This window comes from Geotrypetes seraphini, chromosome 9 (genome assembly GCF_902459505.1).
Source record: "Geotrypetes seraphini chromosome 9, aGeoSer1.1, whole genome shotgun sequence".
NCBI classification, from domain to species: Eukaryota; Metazoa; Chordata; class Amphibia; order Gymnophiona; family Dermophiidae; genus Geotrypetes; species Geotrypetes seraphini.
This window is the reverse complement of record NC_047092.1, coordinates 16,628,576-16,651,398: the sequence shown is the minus strand read 5'-3', so window position 1 is coordinate 16,651,398 and position 22,823 is coordinate 16,628,576. Positions and strand designations below refer to the sequence as shown.

General features: G+C 40.7%; 1 protein-coding gene across 4 annotated transcripts in view; it reads left to right on the top strand.

Annotated features, from left to right (window-relative positions):
- Positions 1 to 2,313: 2,313 nt before the first annotated feature.
- Positions 2,314 to 22,823, top strand: part of AHCYL2 (adenosylhomocysteinase like 2) — a 181,034-nt gene continuing 160,524 nt past the window's right edge. Inside the window, exon 1 of one of the 4 annotated variants that reach the window (XM_033958566.1) lies at positions 2,314 to 2,906. In XM_033958566.1, coding sequence (XP_033814457.1) covers positions 2,556 to 2,906 — 351 coding nt within the window. In that variant the 5' untranslated portion in view covers positions 2,314 to 2,555. Of the gene's footprint in view, positions 2,907 to 3,100; positions 3,207 to 21,072; positions 21,193 to 22,823 lie in introns of those variants that run through there. The other 3 variants (XM_033958571.1, XM_033958567.1, XM_033958568.1) reach the window with 3 other exon arrangements.

Sequence of the window (22,823 nt, the reverse complement as noted above, 5' to 3'; positions counted from 1 at the left end):
GCACGCTAGCTGTTTTAGCGTGTCCATAGACTATAATCGACGCATTATAGTCTATGGACGCGCTAAAACGGCTAGTGTGCCTTAGTAAAAGGACTCCTTATTTATTTATTTATGTATTTTTATGATGGGTTACAATAAAATAGAATTAGGTACTTAGAACTTCCCTAACTGTCCCGAAGCTCAAAAGTACCTGAGAAAACAATTATTAATTGTAAAGATATAACAAAATTCCAAGAATGGTGAGGGAAGGGTACAATTCAAATAATAAAAAAAGAATAAAAAAAATAAAAAGAATAAAATTAAAGTAAACAAAACAAAACAAAAATTAAACAGTCCAAAGCAAAACAGAATAGAAGTCCAATCGGGCTCTAATCAGTATAAGGTAACAGATGTAAAAAAATTCCAAGGTAATGGTAAGTTACATTTCAAAAGAAATTAAAAATAAAAAAAAAGCAAAATAATTTAAAATAGAAAATAAAAGAAAGAAGATAATGGAAATAAAAGAAAACAACTGGAATAAATAATAAATAAGATAAACTTAGGGCTCCTTTTACGAAGCCGCGTTAGCAGTTTTAGCTCACGTAACTTTTTGCACGTGCTAAACCTACACTACGCGGCTAGAACTAACGCCAGCTCAATGCTGGCGTTAGCGTCTAGCGCGACCGGCAGTTTAGCGTGCGTTAAACCGCTAACGCGGCTTCGTGAAAGAGACATAGTCCTGCATAAACAGTCTCTGAAGCGGCCTTTTAGTAAATCAAGTCAGGTAATTGATCCAGCTCTACAAGCTCTATACTTTTGCTTTCCTCTTCCATCCTCCCCCTATCTGGGCTTTCTAATCTGTTCTCTGTGCCTCATTTCTTACACTGCTCTAATCCACTTCAGCCTTTTGTGCCTCTGTGGAATTATAACATCACCATCACTTCTGACCTCATGCTGTCACTATTTGCTTCAGCTTCTCTAGCAGTAAGGTTCTTGCACCAGAGTGGGTTCATTTCAGTCTCTAGGAACCTTATTGGCAGTTCCAATGAAATGCCACTACCTATATCTTTTGGCAGCAGGAGTGTGAAATAGAGAGTTGCACGGGGACAGAAATCCCATCCATCCCCACCAGGATCCTCTCTGTCCCCACCCATCCCCGTCAGGATCCTCTCCGTCCCCACCCGTTCCCGTCAGGAATTATTTCCATCCCCATAAAAAGCAGCAATTACTTCTGACAGGATCATCAATTCCACAGTTTCTTTTGTGTTTGCGCTGCTGTTTTCCTTGTGGAATCTCTTTGGTGGAACCCTTCTTTTGTTTTCTGTTCAGGTAATTAACTTATAAACCCCCTCTTTTACTAAGGCTGACATGCCAATTATATTATATGGACAAACCCTGCTTCCAAAGCCTTCCATCCCCGTGGGAGTCCCGTTGGCTAGAGAGGGGTCCCCGTGGGAGTCCCGTGGGCCAGAGGGGGATCCCCGTGGGAGTCCCATGGGTTAGGGGGGGATTCCCGCGTGAACCACGCGGGACCTGCGGGATTCCCACAATCCCCGTTCCCGTGCAGACCTCTAGTGTGAAACTGAACAGTAGCTGAAGTCTTGCACCATCGTAGTCCATTTCAGCCTCTTTGGCCTGTAGGGTTGTAAACGATTTTCTTGTTCCTGTGTTGCCATGGTTTATTTTCTGTCTCTTGCGTGGATGAATGGATGGTGCTGCCATGCACGCACATCAACACATGAATGAATGATGAAACCAGACAGATGGAGCTAGAGTTGCAATAGGTGATATATTGCTTTTGAAAGCATGAAGACAATGTATAGAAATCTCATGCACACAATGACTATGTGAATATATCCTGAAACTCAGACTGACTAAGGGGTAACTCCAGGAATAATCTGAGAAACCACTGCATTTAAGGAGAGCTGGTGATGATGATGATGGTGGGAGGCAGGGTAGAAAAAGGAACAATCGAGTTTGAGTCTTCAATATAGGAGGAGCTAGCAAGAGATTAGCTTAAGGTGATGGATGGGATTCATCCTTCATCTGTCCCAGTAAATGACCTAAGGCACTAAATGTAACAAAGGATTGTTCAGGTTTTGCGTCGAAGCCAGTTGATCTCATAGGCTTTGGCTAGGAGCTCCAGAAATCTCATCACGCTGCTGTGCCTTTCGGCTGCAAATCGGCATCTCCACTCTTTAAAAGCGCTTCGGGCGTTTCTTGGGTTAACGAGTCATTTGCGCGGATTCTGCAGAGACGCGAGAATCATCTCCTGGCAGCCTTTCTGCAAAGAGACTACACTTCCCGGGCGCCCCTTGCTCCGCCCTTTCGGCGCGTCCCGCCCCGCGGAGCATCCTGGGAAACGTAGGCCTGCGCCCTATTCTCCTCCGACTGACGTCGCCCCGCTCGGACCTCAATTCCCAGCCGCCCCGGCGTCTCGGGGGGCGGGAGCCCGGGGCGCTGTAGCTGCAGTCGCAGCCGGGCAGCGTGGTAGTGGTTTGTCGGGAGAGCGAAAAGAGGGAGCCCGGGGGGTCGCAGCTCCGGAGCCGAGCGCGCGCGCAAACGAGACGGGGGCCATGTCGGTGCAAGTCGCGTCGGCGAAAATGGCCGAGGTGGAGCTGAGGGACGCGGGCAAGGAGAAACCCCCGGCGCAGTCGCCCACCCAGCCCCCCCACCCCATCATCGCCGTCACCCCCGTCGCCGGGGAGAAGCCGGCCGCCGAGCCGGCGCTCGCCCCGCCGCTGGCGGCGCCCGGCCCGGACTCCAGCCCGGCCCTGCTGAGCAGCGTCAACCCGGCGAAGGCGCTGCAGCCGCCGGCTTCGGCCATGAAGAGGAGCGACCCCCACAGCCACCACCGCCACCGCGAAGGGGAGGCCATGGTCGGCCCGGACGGCACGGTCGCTGAGGCGCCGCGCACGGTCAAAAAGGTAAGCGAGGCGCGCGCCGCCGCTGTTGCTGCTGCTGCACGAGACCGCTCCAGCCGCGCGGAGGCGGCGACGGCGGCTGCTACACCGTCACCGCCGCCTCTGTTTTCTTGCCGGGGAACACCGCGACGCCTCGGTATTTAGAACCTATTCGCGCAGCCAAAGCGCTTCTGACGAGACCGGAGTGATCCGGACGCAGCGGTTCCGGCCGAATGGACCGCTTTTGGCAGGGACTTTTTTTTCCTTTCACCATCGATGTATATTGTGAATGGTCTCGCTCGCGGCTCGCGCTCGGTTGGCAAGGTGAATGAAAGGCGTCACGATGCGTCTCCCACGCCTGCAGGAGCCGCGGCGGCTTCGGTGCCCGGGTGAAGCTCGTATCCCTCCGCCGCCCTGTCCCTGCTCCTCATTGGAGGTGCCGTTTTTATTGGCTCCTGGATTGGGGGGGGGGAGGACGTCTCCCCCCTTGTCTTGCTGATGTGATTTGTGCGCACGTGAGGGCTGCTGCTGCTGCTGCAAGGTGGAGGGGGAGCCATTGTGGCAACCGGGCTGCAGGCTGCTCTTCTTAACCCTTTTTAATTGCTGAATGAATTAAAGGACGTTTTGATTTAAAAAAAACCAGGCTAACCCCCTCCTCCCGATTCATCCCCCTCCAGTAAAACCAGGGGAGAGCTTTCTTTGGCCACTGGTGCATTGTTTCGGGGGGGGGGGGGGGGGGGGGGGCGGTTAGGATGAGAATGCCAGCTGCTTTTTTTTTTTTTTTCTATCTATATGCTTGGCACACTGGAATATGAAAGCCTATTTCTGAAAAATCTGCAACCATTGTTTTCTGTGCTTTGATTTTTCCCTATAATGGAATGGGTTGATTAGGAGGTTGCCGCTACTAGGGCGCGCTGTCCTTTGCCAATAACAGTGCCCACTACGTTTAAAGAGGAGGATGTACTTAAGAGTGAACACTTCCCCCCCCCTTCCCGACGGTTTGTGCGTGTGCACACTATTGGAAGAAGAGTATGACCTCTTTTAAGAAAAGTGTGTCCTTTTTCATCTAAAGCACACTCCTTATAGAAACATAAAAATAGACGGCAGATAAGGGCCACGGCCCATCTAGTCTGTCCACCCCAATGACCCTCCCCATAGAAATAGATGACCCTCCCCATAGAAACATTTAAACAATTTTTTTTTTTTAAATTCAATTTTCTATACTGTTCTCCCAGGGGAGCTCAGAACGGTATATATGAATTTATTCAGGTATTCCAGCATTGTTCCCTGTCTTTTCTGGTGGGCTCCCGCTCTATCTAATGTACCTGGGGCAATGGGATTAAGTGACTTGCCCAGGGTCACAAGGAGCAGCGTGGGTTTCAACCCACAACCTCAGGGTGCGGAGGCTGTAGCTATAAGTACTGTGCCACACTCTTCCCCTCTTCATGACGTTTATTTCAGAATGAAAGCTAACAAACCCTAACGCAAACATTTTTTTGATTGCCCATCCCTAGCTGGTACCTGTCATTTTGCTTCTCTTTGGAAGTCAGTTGTGTTTAAGCTCTTGTTTTGTAACTAGCATTGAAGTAGCCTTTTTAGTGGCATAGAACTAATCAGCAACTTTATGGAAAGGTAGAGAGTACAGTAGTTGCTCTGTGTGTGTTCTTAAGACTAATTCAAGTAAGATAACCAAGTTGACATCAACCAACAGGGGATTTATGTATTATCTGGCTCTGCCCAGTCTTTACAGAAGTCACTTGCATAGTAACAGTAGATCATGGCCAATCAAGTCTACTCAACATTCACACTCATTATCAATTCATGTTTAAATCAATAATGAATATTGATCCTGGTCTTTTCTTTGCCAATTCTGGGGCATAGCCCTGCACTGTCCTCACACTCCAACTGCTGGAGGTGCTGTTGAAGCCCCTCTCCAGCTTATTCTAAATTCTTGCCCATATACTGGACAGTAGAAGTCTCCCTGGGTCTGGACTTTGTTCTTCCTCATCTAAGCGCCATTCGACCCATCAACACATGCAATCATTTGGTTTTATACCATTTATTTTCTAAGTACTGATCCTCTTTGTTCTTCTGGGGCTACAGGGCCATAAATTTTAATTTGCAGCTGTCCACAATTGACATCCCCTGCAGCCTTCTCTTTGGTCCAGGTATTATGACAATTCTTGACAAGAGGGGCCCTTCCCACTCCAGTTTTGTGTGTCTGGATCGTATGTTGATCAGTGACTGAGTAGCAACATAGTAACTAACGTATGTAAATGGTGGCAGATGAAGATCAAAATGGCCCATCCAGTCTTGCCCAGAAAGGTGGTTATGTAATATGTGCCTCTCTGAATCAGGTTACACACTGCTTTTTGTTTTTAGACTTGTATTTGCTGCTCTGTTACCCCCTCTATGACTTTTTTTTTTAAAGAGTGAGTCATTTAAATCTTGCTTTGATTGGAAATGGTCTATACCAGTATTTTTCAACTTTTTACACCTGTGGACCGGCAGAAATAAAAGAATTATTTTGTGGACCGGCATTGGTTATATACTCTTCAAATGCTTCCACTGGAATTAACGAGTAGAGATTGGTGGAAATTAAGAACTGTAATTACTAAATTTTGTTGGGCCGGGAAAAAGCCAAAGTTATCTTTTGATATTTTATTAGGTTTGGGGAAGAGAGGTGGAATGGGACTTCCTGATCTTTGGTATCTATGGTAGGGCTTGTTTATTAAGAAATATTAGAGATTGGGTTGTGGATGATGTTTTACTTACTCCAATAGTTTATGAAAAGGCCTTTTATTATCCTTTTCATTTATTATTCTTCAGGCACATCAGTCAAAACTACGGTTCATATAAAACAAAATTCTATTTTAAAACCAATGAGGTCAGTATGGGGTAATTTGTTGAAATTATGGGCTTATAATCCACATGTAAATGATCTTTTACCTATTCAAGGTAATGGTGATTTTACACCTGGTATGACATCTGGGATTTTTAAAAATTGGGGGGTCAAAGGGTGTTTATTATTTAGCACAGGTATTAGATGAGACAGGGAAGATAAGGAGTTTTCCTGACCTTTCTTTAACAGTAGGAGGGGGTCCTGGGTCTTTATATGGTTATATGCAATTGGTGAGTTATGTGAATAAATTACAGAGCTTGGGCCTTTCATATGGAGTTTGTGATCGAATTATTACTTTTTTCAATCAATGTGTGGATTTGCCAATTTCAGTATCATTATTAACATAAGTTGTGGTGAAATTTACTTCCAAATCGCACATATGATAACTTTTTACTAAATTGGAGTGAGGAGTTAGGAACTCAGATATTGTTTCTTGAATTTAGTAAAGCAATTAATTACTTAAAATTATTACGGGTTTTGCCTGGAGGGAATGCACTTATAGAACGATACATAGGGCCTATTTCTCACAGGTACAAGCTTTTCATGCGGGATTGGTAAGTTCTCCAATTTGTATTAAATGTGATAAAGATCTTAATGTTATCTCATGCTTTCTGGCAATGTTCTTTAAGTCTTTCTGGTCTGCCATCCTATTATACTTCGGTTCATTATGGAATAGTCCTGTTGTGGGATCTCCAAGGGGAGTACTTTTTGGTAATGCAGCTGCTTGTGGAGTATATGGTCAAGGGAGATGTCTTATTTCAGAAAGCATTTATGATAGGTCATAAATGTATTATGCAGTATTTGTTACAGACAGAACCTCCAAGTTTTTGGCATTGGAGGAATCAGTTACATCGTTTATTGCTATTTGAGGTTTGGGAGGTTTGTAGATCTCCTAGATTAACTTAAAAAAAATATTTATTTATCAATTTTCAATTACAATCAAGTTAACACTTGTACAGAAAGATAAAGTTAAGCAACAAATAAAGTACAATATAAATTATATCCTACTAACCCAGTAGTCCGAGATAACTTAATATAGCTTAACTTTAACTCAAGTCCCCTATAATAGAACCAAAATGTAGAAATCAACGAGATGATAACAAAGAATTAGAAATGAAGATAAAATAAAGGTTGTTGGCTGAGACAGGAAGTTTCAAATATCCACTCCTTTTTTCAGAAGAGCGGCTGACAGGAAGGTGTCAGTTGACTAGGATCAAAGAAAAGATAGCGAAGAACTCCAGAGCGACTTGTATCAGTTAGAGAAATGGGCAGAGCAATGGCAGATGAAGTTCAACGTGGAGAAATGCAAAGTAATGCATTTAGGCAGTAAGAATAAGGAACACGAGTATAGAATGTCAGGAGCAACTCTTGGTAAGAGCGAACAAGAAAGGGACCTGGGTGTACTGATAGATAGGACCCTGAAGCCGTCGGCACAATGTGCGGCAGCGGCAAAGAAAGCGAACAGAATGTTAGGAATGATAAAGAAAGGAATCATGAGCAGATCGGAGAAAGTCATAATGCCGCTTTATAGAGCAATGGTCAGACCACACTTGGAATACTGTGTCCAACATTGGTCTCCCAAACTAAAGAGGGATATAAAACTGCTGGAGAGGGTGCAGAGACGAGCAACGAAGCTAATAAGAGGTATGGAGAACTTGGAATATGAGGAACGACTCAAGAAACTAGGACTGTTCTCCCTTGAGAAGAGGAGGCTGCGAGGGGACATGATAGAGACGTTCAAAATACTGAAAGACATCGATAAAATAGAGCAGAAAAACAAATTATTTACACTGTCCAACGTGACACGGACAAGAGGACATGGTTTAAAGCTAAGGGGGGACAAGTCCAGGACAAATGTCAGGAGGTTCTGCTTTACGCAGCGAGTGGTGAACGCCTGGAATGCTCTTCCACAGGAGGTTATTAAGGAATCCACTGTGCTAGGATTCAAAGGCAAATTAGATGCACATCTCCTTATGAGAGGCATAGAGGGATATGGGTGGTAAAACTACATCAGGTGTATACCTGACTGGGCCTCCGCGTGTGCGGATCGCCGGACTCGATGGACCATGGGTCTGATCCGGAGATGGCAGTTCTTATGTTCTTATGTTCTTATATTTTTGCGATTGATACACTATCACACATTTACATGGGTGACGAAGAAAATAGGTCGCCCCAAGAGCAATAACTCCCGGCTTTAACAACAAAAATTAACGTCGACGTTTTTTAATGAAAACTTGGGATCCAAAAATTCACGTCGACGTTTTTTAATGAAAACTTGGGATCCATATGTTCAAAAACTTTCACCTAAAGCAAGAAATTTTATTCTTATTGAATTACATTGAAGCTATGGTTGTCTTAATTGCATTCAAAACTTGGCTGTTTTTGTCAACTTTCATCCTGGGATGGGAAGGGAGAATGGGATGGAGAAGAAAGGAAATGGATTAGAGGGAGGGGGGAAGGGATTGGTTGGAGAAGGTAAAGGGAGGGGGGTGATAATGGGGGATTATGGTTTATAATTTAAATGTTTGGAGGAATGATAATAATTTTATGATATATATTTATATAGATTATATGGAGTGGAATATTTAAATATGTGAAATTATTTGTAAGAAATATCTTTATGTATTATATGTTTGTATTTTCTTTTTGTTCCTTCAATAAAATGTTTGAAGACAAAATCTGGATACCTAAAGTCATATTAAGTCCAATTGCTGCACCAGTTCACTTGGGCTTTAAACAGAGCCCAGCGGCTGACGTTATATAGGAGGCAGAGCAAGCTCACATCTAAAGGCGAAAAAACAGTGTGACAAGGCAGTGGCTGCTGCCAGAAGGATGCTGGGCTGTATAAAGAGAGGCATAGCCAGTAGAAGGAAGAAGGTGTTGATGCCCCTGTACAGGTCATTGGTAAGGCCCCACTTGGAGTATTGTGTTCAGTTTTGGAGACCTTATCTGGCGAAGGACGTAAGAAGACTTGAAGCGGTCCAGAGGAGGGCGACGAAAATGATAGGAGGCTTGTGCCTGAAGACGTATGAGGAGAGACTGGAAGCCCTGAATATGTATACCCTAGAGGAAAGGAGGGACAGGGAAGATATGATACAGATGTTCAAATACTTGAAGGGTATTAACGTAGAACAAAATCTTTTCCAGAGAAAGGAAAATGGTAAAACCAGAGGACATAATTTGAGGTTGAGGGGTGGTAGATTCAAGAGCAATGTTAGGAAATTCTACTTTACGGAGAGGGTGGTGGATGCCTGGAATGTGCTCTCGAGAGAGGTGGTGGAGAGGAAAATGGTGACTGAGTTCAAAGAAGTGTGGGATGAACACAGAAGATCTAGAATCAGAAAATAATATTAAATATTGAACTAAGGCCAGTACTGGGCAGACTTGCACGATCTGTGTCTGTATATGGCTGTCTGGGGGAGGATGGGCTGGAGAGGGCTTCAATGGCTGGGAGGGTTTAGATGGGATGGAGTAGGTTTTAACAGAGTTTTCGGCAGTTGGAACCCAAGCACAGTACTGGGTAGAGCTTTGGATTCTTGCCCAGAAATAGCTAAGAATAAAAAAATAAAAAATTTAAATTGACTGAGGTTGGGTAGACTGGATGGACCATTCAGGTCTTTATCTGCCGTCATCTACTATGTTACTATGTTACACGCCGTTCAGCAGCCCAAAAAATCACCAAGTCTGATGTTAACTTCTCCTGACGTTATGCAGGAGGCGGAGCAAGCTCACAAGCTTACATTTTCCTATGTAGGGGCCTTGTTGTGAATATGTTAGCTTTGGGATATATGCATCACATATTTGTATTATGTTTAGTGACTTATGAGATAGCTGATTGGGGAAGGAGGGTGGGTGAACAGTCTTTATAGATTGGCTCACCACGATAATCGACATTTCTAACCTCAGTTTATATTCAAGTCAACCTTTTTTCCCCCTTTTTGGAGGGAAAAAATGATACCTCTGTTTATAGTTGGATCGGTCACCACGATAACCCAAATTTCTAACTTCAGTTTATATTCAAGTCAACCTTTTTCCCCCTTTTTGGAGGGAAAAAAGGATACCTCTGTTTATATTTGGATCAATTTATATATGAGTATATATGGTAATTGACATTTGAAGAGAAGAAATTGTTTAATCGTAGATTTTATGATATGGCTTGTTTTTGTCTTATGTATGTTTTAATTGATTTAAACTGTTTAGATTTTTGGAAACAGAATAAAAAAAGTTTTAAATAAATAAATAAACTCTTGACATATCCTCTCTGCTTATCATATGTTTTTTTGAATTCTGTTACTGATTTTGTTCTTGATGTAACATTTTCCAAATATATTATAATAAATATTCTTCAAATTGTTGTAAGCTACATAAATGGAAGAATATAAAATAAGGCAACACAAAATGTATATGTATTATTTGAAGAGTTCCATTGAATTGGTAAACAGTGTTAATCTAAAAAAATAAATTTCATAATGCATTTTAACTTAAACTGCACTGATAAACTATGAGTGATTATAATTTAAAAATTTTAATCATAAGAATAAGTGGGGTCTTAATGGCAGTTGTGTAAAAGCAGAATAGTCTGGAACTGATATCCAAAATCAGTTTTTGCTTGACTTTCCTGCATCTGTGGCTATAGATGGCATGAGATAAAACAGAAAAGATCCATGAATAGCAAGAAGATGGAATAAAAAGCATAGCATTTCCAATCAATGCAAAAGTTAATTGACTCACTCTTAAAGGCACAGAGGAGGAAATTTGCAGAGAGGGGCAGATACAACCCTGGCCACTTTCTGGGCAGATTGGTTGGGCCATGCTGGTCTTTTATCGGCCAGTATTTACTATAGAGATACTACATATCCTACAATAAATATTTCATAATACATTTTATAAGAGTGAGTAAGTAAGTATATGTTGTGTTCCATTATATCGTACATGAATGATCATTTAAATTATTTGTTATTGAAGTACCGTACTTCTTGTAGTTAGTTCTCTTCCAAATTCTGAAATTTTGGGGGCTATGAAGATTCATACTGTATAAGGTTGTTTTTATGAGGTGTTAAGATGAGGATTTGAAAACTATTTAGAAAACTTATTCAGCAGAGTTTTTTGAGGAGTTGTTGAAATTTCTTTTTTGCCTTTTTTTGTGTCCATGTTGCCAAAGAAAATAAGAGAAAGAAAGCATCTTTGGCCATCTGGCTTTGTGAAAAGCTGGGATAGGAACTGGTTTCACAAGTCTTCCTTTACAGCTAACCAAGTATTATTTATTCTTGTATATCCCCTCCCAAATTACTTTAGTCTAGGCACCCTTGCAGGTATGGCCACTAGGTGTCACCATTGCACAATGACTGACCCTCCTATCCCCCTCCCTATTCTCACTTCCAGAGCTGTGAATGTGTGTCTGGTGCTGACCTGTGGAAGTGCTAGGTATCGAACATCCCTCTGCACACCATTGGCAGTTCCCATATGAGAGAGAGAGAGAGAGACACACATACACACACGTGTATAGTTGGGGGTTTTATTCCTCATCTCTTTTCCTTTAGTCACAAACATAAGCACATATTTAGGAAAACTTAGAGCAGGCTTGTCCAAGTTCAGTCTTTGAGGTCTGCAAACAGATCAAGTTTTCAGGATATCCATAATAAATATGCATATGAGAGAGATTTGTATGCCTCTCGTAAACAGATTTCTCTCATGAATATTCATTACCTCCTAATCTAAAAGAAGCTAACAATTTATATATTAAAGCATTTATTAAAGATTGACAGTATATTCACTCATTATCTTAATCATTACAATACTTAAATACATTTTCAAAATTATTCCACTTATAATACAAACAGAGCCTTCCCTGTCTTTATAATTATTAAAAAAAAAAAAACAAACCATAGTGTCCATTAAATGTCAAATTTATTTTTGTTGATTTCTGTCTCATAGCACCATTCCAATCAGCTCTTCATTATCGTGCCACAGTCCTCTCTTCACTTCATGTGAACCTTGTTCTCTAGTTCTTTCAAAATGTTTAAACACTGCAAACAGTCAAGTCAATTATGAATATTCATTAGAGATATCCTGAAAATCTGGTCTCCTTTTTGCCCTAGAGGACTGAAATTTGATAAGCTGGCTTAGAGCTTGTAAGGTAACTTGAATTATTGCCTAAATATGTAACTAAAGATAATAAGATAGTTTCAACTGAGATACATTGTTGCAAAGTCATTGGAAGCTTTTCACAAAAATCTAAGAGTTGCCATACTGGGACAGACTGAAGAGCCATCAAGCCCAGTATCCTGTTTCCAACAGTGGCCAACCCAAGCGACAAATACCTGGCAAGATCCCAAGAAGTAAAACAGATTTTATGCTGTTTATCCTAGGAATCAGCAGAGGATTTCCCTAAGTTCCTCTTAATAGCTTATGGATTTCTGGTTTAGGAAATTCTCCAAACCCTTTTTGAAACCCTGCTAAGCTAACTGTATCTACTGAGAAAAGTCAAAGCTGAAAGTCATAACATGGGATTAGAACTGAACATAAACAAGATGAAGATAATGAACATGGAAAATGATAAAGATTTTGAGCTTGAAGGTATAGAATAGAAGTTGTAAAGGATTTCAGTTTCCTGGGTTCTTTTATAAACAAGCAGCTAGCAGGGAAGAAATACTCTGCAGAGTAGCACTTCGTCATTCTTCAATGAAGTCTCTCTAAAAATATTCAAAGGCAAGGAAATAACACTCCAAACAAAGATTAGACTTGTCCATGTACTCATGGTCAATTATGAATATGAAAGCTGGACATTATGGAAATAAGACAGAAAGAACATAGTAACATAGTAAATGATGGCAGATAAAGACCTGAATGGTCCATCCAAACTGCCCATTAGTTATACCCATTAAAAATACATGATTAAGAAGATTGACTTATTTGAGCTTTGGTGTTAGAGAAGGATTTTATGTGTGCTGTGCTGTGGACCGCCAGAAGAACTAACAAATCGATTCTGGAATAGATCAAACTGGCTATGTCACTTGAAGCCCAAATGATGAAGTAATGACGGTCTTATTTTGGTCATACTGTCAAATGAGAAAGATCATTGGACAAGGATATTATGTTTGGGAAGCTTGAAGGAACCAGATGAAGAGGGTGACCTGTAATCAGATGGTTGGACATGTTGAAAACAACCATGTGGCTGATGCTGGAGGACCTTACTGGCCTAGCTGAAAACTGGTTCGGTGTGGAATATCCTTGAAGGATATTGTTGTAAAATTTCCTAAATTTAGGGAGTCCCAATAGAGAGGTTTCAATAATGATGAAAGAAAGCCATCAGGGAATGCTAGGGAGGTAAAATTCCTAGACTTCATAAATGAATACTTCTTGGAGCAACTGCTTCTGGAACCGACAAGAAGAGGAGCTATTTTAAATTTGGTCCTTAGTGGCATGCAGGCCATAGTCTGGGAGGTAATTGTGTGGGGTCCACTGGGAAACAGTGATCATAACATGATCAGATTTGAGCTGATAACTGGAGTGACGTCGTTAAAGAAATCTACTCTAGTGGCATTTAATTTTTGCAAGGGCGACTATGATAAAATGAGAAAAATGGTTAAAAAGAAGCTTAAAATGGTCTGTGGCAAAGGTCAGAAGTGTAAACCAGGGTGGATGTTTAAAAATACCATCATGGATGCCCAGACCACTTATTAAAAAAGGTGGAAAGAAGAGAAAACGAGAGCTGGCATAGTTAAAAGGTGAAGTGAAAGAGGCTGTTTACAGCCAAGAAAACATTCTTTAAAGAATGGAAAAAGGATCTCATGAAGAAAATAAAATATATAAGCACTAGCAAGTTAGATGCAAAGCATTGATAAAGAAGGCTAAGAACAACTTGCCAAACAGGCAAAAACTCATAGTAACAATTTTTTTTAGATACATCAAAAGCAGAAAACCTGTGGGACCGTTGGATGATCAAAGAGTAAAAGGTGCACTCAGGGAGGATAAGGCCATAACGGAGAGACTGAATTAATTATTTGCTTCGGTCTTTACGGAAGAAGGTGTAAGAAATCTCCCTGAATTGGTAATGGTTTTCAAGGGTGATTTGGCATAATTGAAAGAAATCTTAGTGAACCTGGAAGACATACTAAGCCAAATTGACAAGTTAAAGAGTGATAAATCACCTAGACCAGATGGTATACGTTCCAGGGTACTGAAAGAACTCAACCAAGAAACTGCTGGTCTGTTGTTAGTGATTGGTAACCTGTTGCTAAAATCGTCTATAGTACCTGAAGATTGGAGGGTGGCCAATGTTATGCTGATTTTTTTTTTTTTTTTATAAAAGGGTTCTGGGGAACTCTGGGGAATTACAGACTGGTAAGCCTAATCTCAGTGCCGGGCAAAATAGTGGAAACAATTATAAAAAATAAAATTGTTTACATGTAGACAAACATGATTTAATGAGACAGTCAGCTTGGGTTCAGCTGAGGGAGGTCTTGCCTCACCAATTTGCTTGACTTCTTTGAAGGTTTGAATAAACATGTGGATAAAGGCGAGCCGGTTGATGCAGTGTATCTAGATTTCCAGAAAGCTTTTGACAAAATTCCTCATGAGAGGCTCCTGAGAAAATTAGAGTCATGGGATAGGAGTCAGTGTTGAATTTATCGGACAGAAGACAAAGGATAGGGTTAAATGGCCATTTTTCTCAATGGAGGAAGGTAAATTGTGATGTGCCGCAGGGATCTGTACTGAGACCGGGGCTATTTAACTTATTAATAAATGATTTGGAAATTGGAACTGTTCAAAGTTGTTAAAACACATGCAGACTGTAAAAAACTGCTGGAAGACCATAGGAAATTGAAAAACTGAGCATCCAAATGGCAGGTGAAATTTAATGTGGACAAATGCAAAGTGATGCACTTTGGGAAGAATCATCCAAATCATTATTATCAGATGCTAGGATCCACCTTGGGGGGGTCAGCGCTCAAGAAAAAGATTAGGGTGTCATCATGGACAATACACTTTCCACCCAAAGTGTGATGGCAGCCAAAAAAGCAAACAAGCTGCTAGGAATTCTTAGATTAAGAATGTTATAATGCCTAGTATCACTCAATGATATGACTTCACCTTGAGTATTGTGTTCAGTTCTGGTTTCCTTATCTCAAAAAAAATATAGCGGCACTAGAAAAGGTTCAAATAAGATGATAAAGGGGATGGAACTCCTCTTGTATGTGGAAAGGATAAAGAGGTTAGGGCTCTTCAGTTTGGAAAAGAGACGGTTGTAGGAAGATATGATTGAAGTCTACAAAATCCTGAATGGTGTAGAACCGGGTACAAGTGGATTGATCGGGGTTTTTTTTTTTTTTACTACATCAAGTTTTACAAAGACCAGGGGACACTCAATGAAGTTATAGATGGAGAATGACAAGGGGACAAATTTTTCCCTGTCCATGCGGGAGCTCATCTTCCTGTCCCATCCCTGTGTGTTCTTTTCCTGTTCCTTCTCCATTCCTGCAAGCTCCGTCCTCATCTGCACAAGCCTCAAACATTTTAAAATCATAAGTGTTCAAAGCTTGTGCAGTTAAGGCAGAGCTTACACGAATGAGACAGGGACAGTGACAAAACTCACAGGGATGAGACGGGGAAATGGAGTTCCTGTGGGGACGGGAAAAATTTGTCCCCGTGTCATTCTCTAGTTACAGGTAATACTTTTAAAACCAATAGGAGGAAATATTTTTTCACTCAGAGAATAGTTAAGCTCTGGAATGCATTTTCAGAGGATGTGGTAAGAGCAGTTAATGTAGCTGGTTTTAAAAAAGGTTTGGTCAAGTTCTTGGAAAAGTTCATAGTCTGCTGTTGAGACAGACATGGGGGAAGCCACTTCTTGCCTGGCATGGAATGCCGCTACTATTTGGATTTTTGCCAGGTACTTGTGACTTGGATTGGCCTCTGTGTAGATGGGATACTGGGTTAGATGGACCATTGGTCTGACCCAGTAAGGCTGTTCTTATGTTCTTAATTTCTTTTTAGATCTGTAATTCATTGAGTCGCTAGGACTTGAACATGAGTTAATGGCACTTAACTGACTGAACTAATGCTTTCCCCACATTCTTTCTGCAGTGAATTCTAGAATTTAATAACATGTTGAGAGAAGAAATCTACTTAGTAGCTTCATATCTACCTGATCCATTTCACTTGGTATGTTATAGATCTCTTTTCGTATTTCCCCTGAGTCGTCTCTTCTCCAGGCTGAAGAGGCCTAGCCGCTTTAGCCTATCCTCATAGGGAAATTGTCCCATCCCTTTTATCATTTTTGTCATCCTCCTTTGTACCTTTTCTAATTCTGCTATATCTTTTTTGAGATGCGGTGACCAGAATTGCACACAGTATTTGAGGTATGGCTGCATTATAGAGCGATACAAGGGCATTATAACATTCTTATATTTGTTTTACATTCCTTCCCTAATTCCTCGTATTCTGTTCTTAACCACCACTGTACATCGAGCTTAGGGTTTCAACATATCCTCAATGATGACACCTAGATCCTTTTCCTGGTTGGTGACTTAATGTGGAACTCTGTATCATGTAGCTATAATTCTGGTTCCTCTTTCTCACCTGCATCACTTTGCACATGTTCACATTGAGCATCAAAATAGCAGATGTTTTTTAATCTTCCAGTCTCACAAGGTCCTCTTGAAATTTTTTACAATCCTCTTGCGATTTTTAACAATTTTGAATAACTTTGTGTTATCAGCAAATTTACCCCCTGACGCTCATAAAAACTATAAATGTCGGGAGCAGCGCAGAGCATTCAGTGTGCCAGCCTGCGCTAAAAACCGCTTTTGTGGTTTTGTAAAAAAAAAGGGGGGGGTGTTAATGATCTCACTAGTTACTCTCATCTTTAGATCATTGATAATTATGTTCCCTAAATTTTGTAATTTTAGTAATATGTACATCGCTTAGAATTCTGATTAAGCGATCAATCAAATCTTTATTAAACTTGAACTTGACAAAGCAGCAGTGCCAGTGCAGACCCCTTGGGAATCCCACTATTTACCCTTCTCCATTGAGAATATTTATCATTTAACTCTACCCTGTTTTCTATCTTTTAACCAGTTCTTAATCCATAATAGGACATTATCTCCTATCTCATGACTATCTAATTTAGTCAGAAGTCTTTTATGAAGTAGGTGGTCGATATTGTGTATTTGGATTTTCAAAAAGCATTTGACAAACACATATTTATTCATCCTTTCAAAGAAATATAGTAGATTGGTAAGGCAGGATTTCCCTTGACTATATCCATGTTGGCTTTGTCTCATTAACCCATGCTTAAGTAATTTTGTTCTTTATAATAGTCTATACCATTTGCCTTGCACTGACATCAGACTCATCGGTTTATAATTTCCCAGATCATCTCTGCAACACTTTTTAAAAGTTGGCATCACGTTGGCCACCCTCCAGTCTTCCAGTTCTGTAAGTTCATGTTTCAAATCTACCAGTACTTTTGGATTTATACAATCAGGCCTAGGTGATTTGCTACTGTTCAATTTATCAAATTGCCCCTTTACATATTCTGGTGTTAAAAAGATTTATTTCTGTTTCTCTGATTCATCAATATTGAATACCATTTCTGGCATTGGTATCTCCTCCACATTTTCCGTGGTGAAGACCAAAGCAAATAATTAATTTAATTTCTCCGTTATGTCCTTGTCTTCCCTGAGCACCCATTTTACCCCTTGGTCATCTAGCAGTCCATCTGATTCTTTTACTGGTTTCTTGCTTCTAAAACACCTAAAAATGTTTTTATTATGTGTTTTTGCCTCCAATGCAGTCTTCTTGTCAAAGTCTTGCTTTTCTTTCCTTATAAGTGCTTTGCATTTGACTTGCCATTGCTTTTGCTGTTTACAATTATTTTCAGTCGGATCCTTCTTTCACTTTATGAAGGATTTTCTTTTAGCTGCAATAGCTTCCTTTACACCGGCTGCCATTTGGTCTTCCTTTCTCCTTTTTAAAATAACATGGAATATATCTGATCTGGGCTTCCAAGATGTTATTTTTTTTAATAACATCCACACCAGATATATAATACGTTTTTTACCTTTGCAGCTGCTCTTCTAAGTTTCTTTTACACTGTTCTCATGTTATCGTAATATCTTTTTCTTAAGTTAAATGCTATTGTATTCTATTTCCTGTGTACTTACTCCAGGGTTTATAACAAATCTGATCCTGTTATGATTACTGTTATCAAATGGCTGCTGTTCCATAAAGTGGTCCTTTATTTCATCACAGAATTTTACCTCCCAGTCCCTAGCATACCCTAATGTTAGATCTACCCAGTCAGTACTGGGGTAATTGAAATCATAGATGCCACAATTCACCCATTTATCTTCATGTGGATAGTTCTAGGTACAATGGCTTGTACTTTGAAACAAGGGAGATGAACTGGATGACTGACTTTAATTTGGGGCAATGTTTCCAATTGGGTTAATTTTATTCATTATCTTTGACAGTTCACACAGTCACTTTACCTTGCATGTATTTCATATCTTGTTCTCCTCTAAATGAAAATTTGAGCAAGCCTTTCCCCTCAACTGGCTATTAATTACTGCTATTCAAAGTCTGTTGTGATCATTAAATGCCAAACCTGGGCAATTTTGCTTTCAACAAAATTGAATAGAAAATCATAGAATGGGAATGCAAATGGGGTTGGTGTGCTACTTAATGTAGTTTTATATTTAGAGCAATGCTTGTTGGTTTCACTTAGGCTAGTGTTTCTCAACCCAGCTCTAAAGACAAGCCTTCCCCCTCTTTTACGAACGCATAGCTCGAGTTTTAGTGCTGGCAGCAGTAGTAACTGCTCCAATGCTCAAAGGAGCATTGGAGCTGTTGCCGGTGCTAAAATCCATGCTATGCGTTCGTAAAAGAGGGGGCTAGAGCTTAATTAGCACTTGAGATCTGTATTGCTTTATATAAGCTTCTGTTGATTCCATAACTTATTACCACATCTAGATAATTGATATTTTTAAATAAACATGTTTCTTAGTTTTAATGCCTATTCACTTCTTTCAGTTTTTGTTTGAATATATTAGGTATATATTTTAAAGTAATATGTAGAAATAAAACAAAACCAGAGAGTGGACTAACACGGCCACCACACCATTTCACTATCCTATATAATAAAAAGCTATCCGCGCATGCGCACTCATACTGCGTGCTTCCATGATCTCTGATCTGTGAGATGTAGTTCCGTGGCCGCAGGAGTGCGCATGCACGGGTCCCCAGCACTTACCTAGAAAGGAATGGCCGCCAGCATTGGACTCCTCTCATGAGCCGCACCAGCGTCGGAGAAGGCTTCCGACGCTGGTGGGGATTGTGAGGAGCCGCACCGATACTTGCCCGGATTAGGCCAGACCGCGGGCCAGGCAGGGATGCGCCAAAGAGACTCCAGCCGCAAGCCATGCGAGGGAGGGAAACAGACTGAAAAAAAAAGGTAAGAAGCTTGGCTTGCCTGCGGGAAACTCGATAAGGGAAGGGGGGGCCCTTTGAGCAGGCTACACTGCGGGAGGGAAGGGGGAGGGGCCAAAAGGAGCAGGCCACATTTGGTAAGAGTAGGGAAGGGGGGTGTGTGTGAAAATGCTGCTACTGCTGCACAGGGACCTGGAGGGGAAGGGAGAGGGTCAGAAAGACAGAGAAAGGGGGCCAGGGAGAGAGAGAGAGACAGTGGGAGGGAGAGAGACACAAAAACAGACAGACATATATTCTAGCACCCGTTAATGTAACGGGCTTAATAACTAGTCACTATATATTTTAATAAATAGTCATATTAAAAGGATACTCAATCTGCTTGTGAAATGTTTAGCCTGTGAATGGTTGTTTATGCTAAATTTGCACTTTGTGTGTTTGGTATGCTAGTATTCACATGGGGGTCTTGTGAGGGTTGATGTTACTGGTGTTCTTATTGACTACATTTGGATTTGCAATGGTGGGAATCGTAAAGTACTATCAAGACCAAGATATCTAGTTTTCATCTACAGGGCTTGTGTAATAGCAGGTTATAGACTGAGAACTTATTTTTTTCCAAACTGAGTAATTCTCTATTAAATATTTTACAATTATGAGTTGGGACAGTAGCTAGTATTTGTTCCACAGCTAGGCTTAATTTCTAGTCTTTTAACTATTTAAAGTTCTATTTACTAAGCTGCATTGGCTGTTTAACTTAAGAAGTAACCATGTGCCAACAGTTAATTCAGCACCATGTGAAAAATGTCATTTTGGGGCATGTAAAGGGCAGAGATCATCATTTGAATGTTAACAGCTAATGTGGCAGAAAATGCAGCTCTTAAAGTGTAATTATCTGACTGTTCAGCTAAGGTACTGTAGCAAACTCTTTCCTGCATTATTTCATAGCAGCCCTCTCTACCCTTATCTCTCACTGCAGAAATTTTGCAATTACAATTTAACTTTTGAAGTTAATGCACCTTAGTATTTCCTTTTTTAGCTCATGCTTTCCCTGTGTAGTTTTAAGCAAGTTACATTCCCTAGCAACAGCAGCAGATGAATCCAGAGACCAATGGGATAGCTCACATCTACCAGCAGGCGGAGATAGAGAAACTGATTAACAGGTGGTCCTATTGGCTGGCACTCCTCCTGTTTATCACACAGGATTTTCTTGATCTTCATTTTTCCACGACTTTTCATTTGTAATTTGGTTTTAAATTCTATGTTGCTTTTTGACATCTTTTTGTTTCATGCTAGTAAAAAGTGTCTCTAGTTAGAATCTATTGAAAAATCTTAAATTTTAATTTAATTTTTTGGACATATACCCTCCCTCCATAAAAAGTTTTCCAGCAGAGTCCAGGAGCTGCCCCAGATATTGGCTTTGCTCAGTGCTAGTCATTGAAGCATATCCATCAGCAACAGCCATCTTTTGATTTGCATCTGAAAAAGAGAAAGCATTCCTTCTTCAACATGGAGGCTTAGAAGTATCAGTATCGGACTCTTTGGAGTGCAGCATCAAAGGCAGTAATGTATCTTTGAAGTAACTCTGGGTGGAAGCCTATTCTACCATTTTGATGTTGAAAGGGTCACACACACTTCCAAAGATCAGTGATCAGAACATAGTTTAATCTGTAATTCTCATTTCAACTTTGACAGCAGCAGTCTAAAAGGAATAGTTTAGCAGAAGGATAAATTAGGTCTCATGGATTCATGCTTCACATATCGCATCTGCTTTGATGTTTATGCAGAGGCTTATGCAATCGCTTCTTGAGAGAGCATAGGTCTCGGAGTCAGGGTCGGGCACATCTGTGTTTATTTCCGTTGCACTGGGGAGGAAACTGCCCAGGGGCACACCCATGTATACAAGATGCCCTCAGTTGAAGGATATCTCTTTATTGAGGCATCCCTTGGAACGGGTTTGCCCAACTCCAGTCACAAGAGGTAAGAGTAAGGGGTATGGAATGCACATGCTTTTGAGAATGCATCTAGGGCCTTTGCTTTTGGTACTCACACACTGTCATAGCTACGGAACTTAAATCTTCATTCAGGCCCATGGAGAGAATCTCCTTGGGGATCAGGTGAAAGAGGCAGCTTCTCTGATTAGGAAGCAGTATTAAACAGGAGAGCTGCATATACATTCTTTAAACTGTGAATGATATCCAGACACCTTAGCCATCCTTCTAGGTTCCAGATAAAGTCAATCCTAATCTTTCATTCATGAGCTGATCAGGTTTTCTGGACACTCTTAAATATGCACGATATATTTGCAAACACTGGAAGTAGTGAATGCATATTACCTCTTATGAATATTCAGAAGATCTTGAAAACAGTACTGGTTTGCAGAGATAAAGGATACGCATATCTATCAGATGGTAAATCAGGAAGGTATTTAGAATATGGAAAATACATTTAAATGTTTGTTCACTTAAGTTTATCAGCGTCTTCTTTTTTTTTTCTTGAATGTCTGAGAATTCATAAGTAGTCTTAGTATTTTCTACAAGCCTTTACAATACTTTTAATTTGCATATGCATTGTCATAATCCCCACAATGTCATAATTCTTGTGATGTGCTGTTTATGGTGTCAGTCGTCGAGAACTATAAAGCTAGACTTAATAGATAGCATTCATTTAGAAGTGCTGTTGTGATGGAAATGTAGGACCATCATTAGCATGAATTATTATTTGAAAGGTAATTTTTGGCTTTTACCTATTTTTATTTTAGAAAACTTTTTTTAAATTTTTTAGATAAAACAGTTTTCGTAACATTTAGTTTCTCAATTTCAGTTATAATCTGGTTTGTACTGGGCCATGGTGCTACTTATCTTTATTGACTACTACAAGAAGAGTTGATCTCTTTGGCTTCCATGGCTAGTGTTGTCTGGGTCTTGTAGAGACTCAGTAAGTTGAATTGTTTTGGCCACTGTATTGATGACTGAAATGTCAGTTCCGCTTGCAAGTGGAAAGATCCAAACAAAGATAACAATCATACTTTAAGATTTTCTTCACTTTATATCCTCTACCAAATCAGCTCAGTCAATACAGTAATAGTCCCTCATGAGGGTCCTTAAATCAGGACTCCTCAGAGAGCCCTGCGATTATGGGCCCTAAATTTACCAGCCGTTACTATAGCACAATTACTCCCTCCACCTAGGGTGGTGATTTCCGTTGCAAGATCTGAGGGCTGAAGCCCTCTTTGAACCTAGGTGCATTCCTTGATTCTATTTCCTCATTAAACATACTGTTCTTCTACTCCTTTTTCCCCCAAAAGCTTGCTGCTACTTCAACAGCTGGCCTGTGCTGCTTTGGAACTATTCAGCTCTTAGTGAATTTGAGCTACAAGGTTTCTAAAACCCCATGTTATTTCCACGAGACTTAAACCATAAAGGAATTTGGATACTGCATAGCTCAATCTCACCTAGAGAAATGATACCGGAAGAAAACAGAGTAGTTGTTCTAGAGCAGGGATCTTAAAGTCCCTCCTTGAGGGCCACAATCCAGTTGAGTTTCAGGATTTCCCCAATGAATATGCATGATATTTATGTGCATACACTGCTTTCAATGCATATTCATTG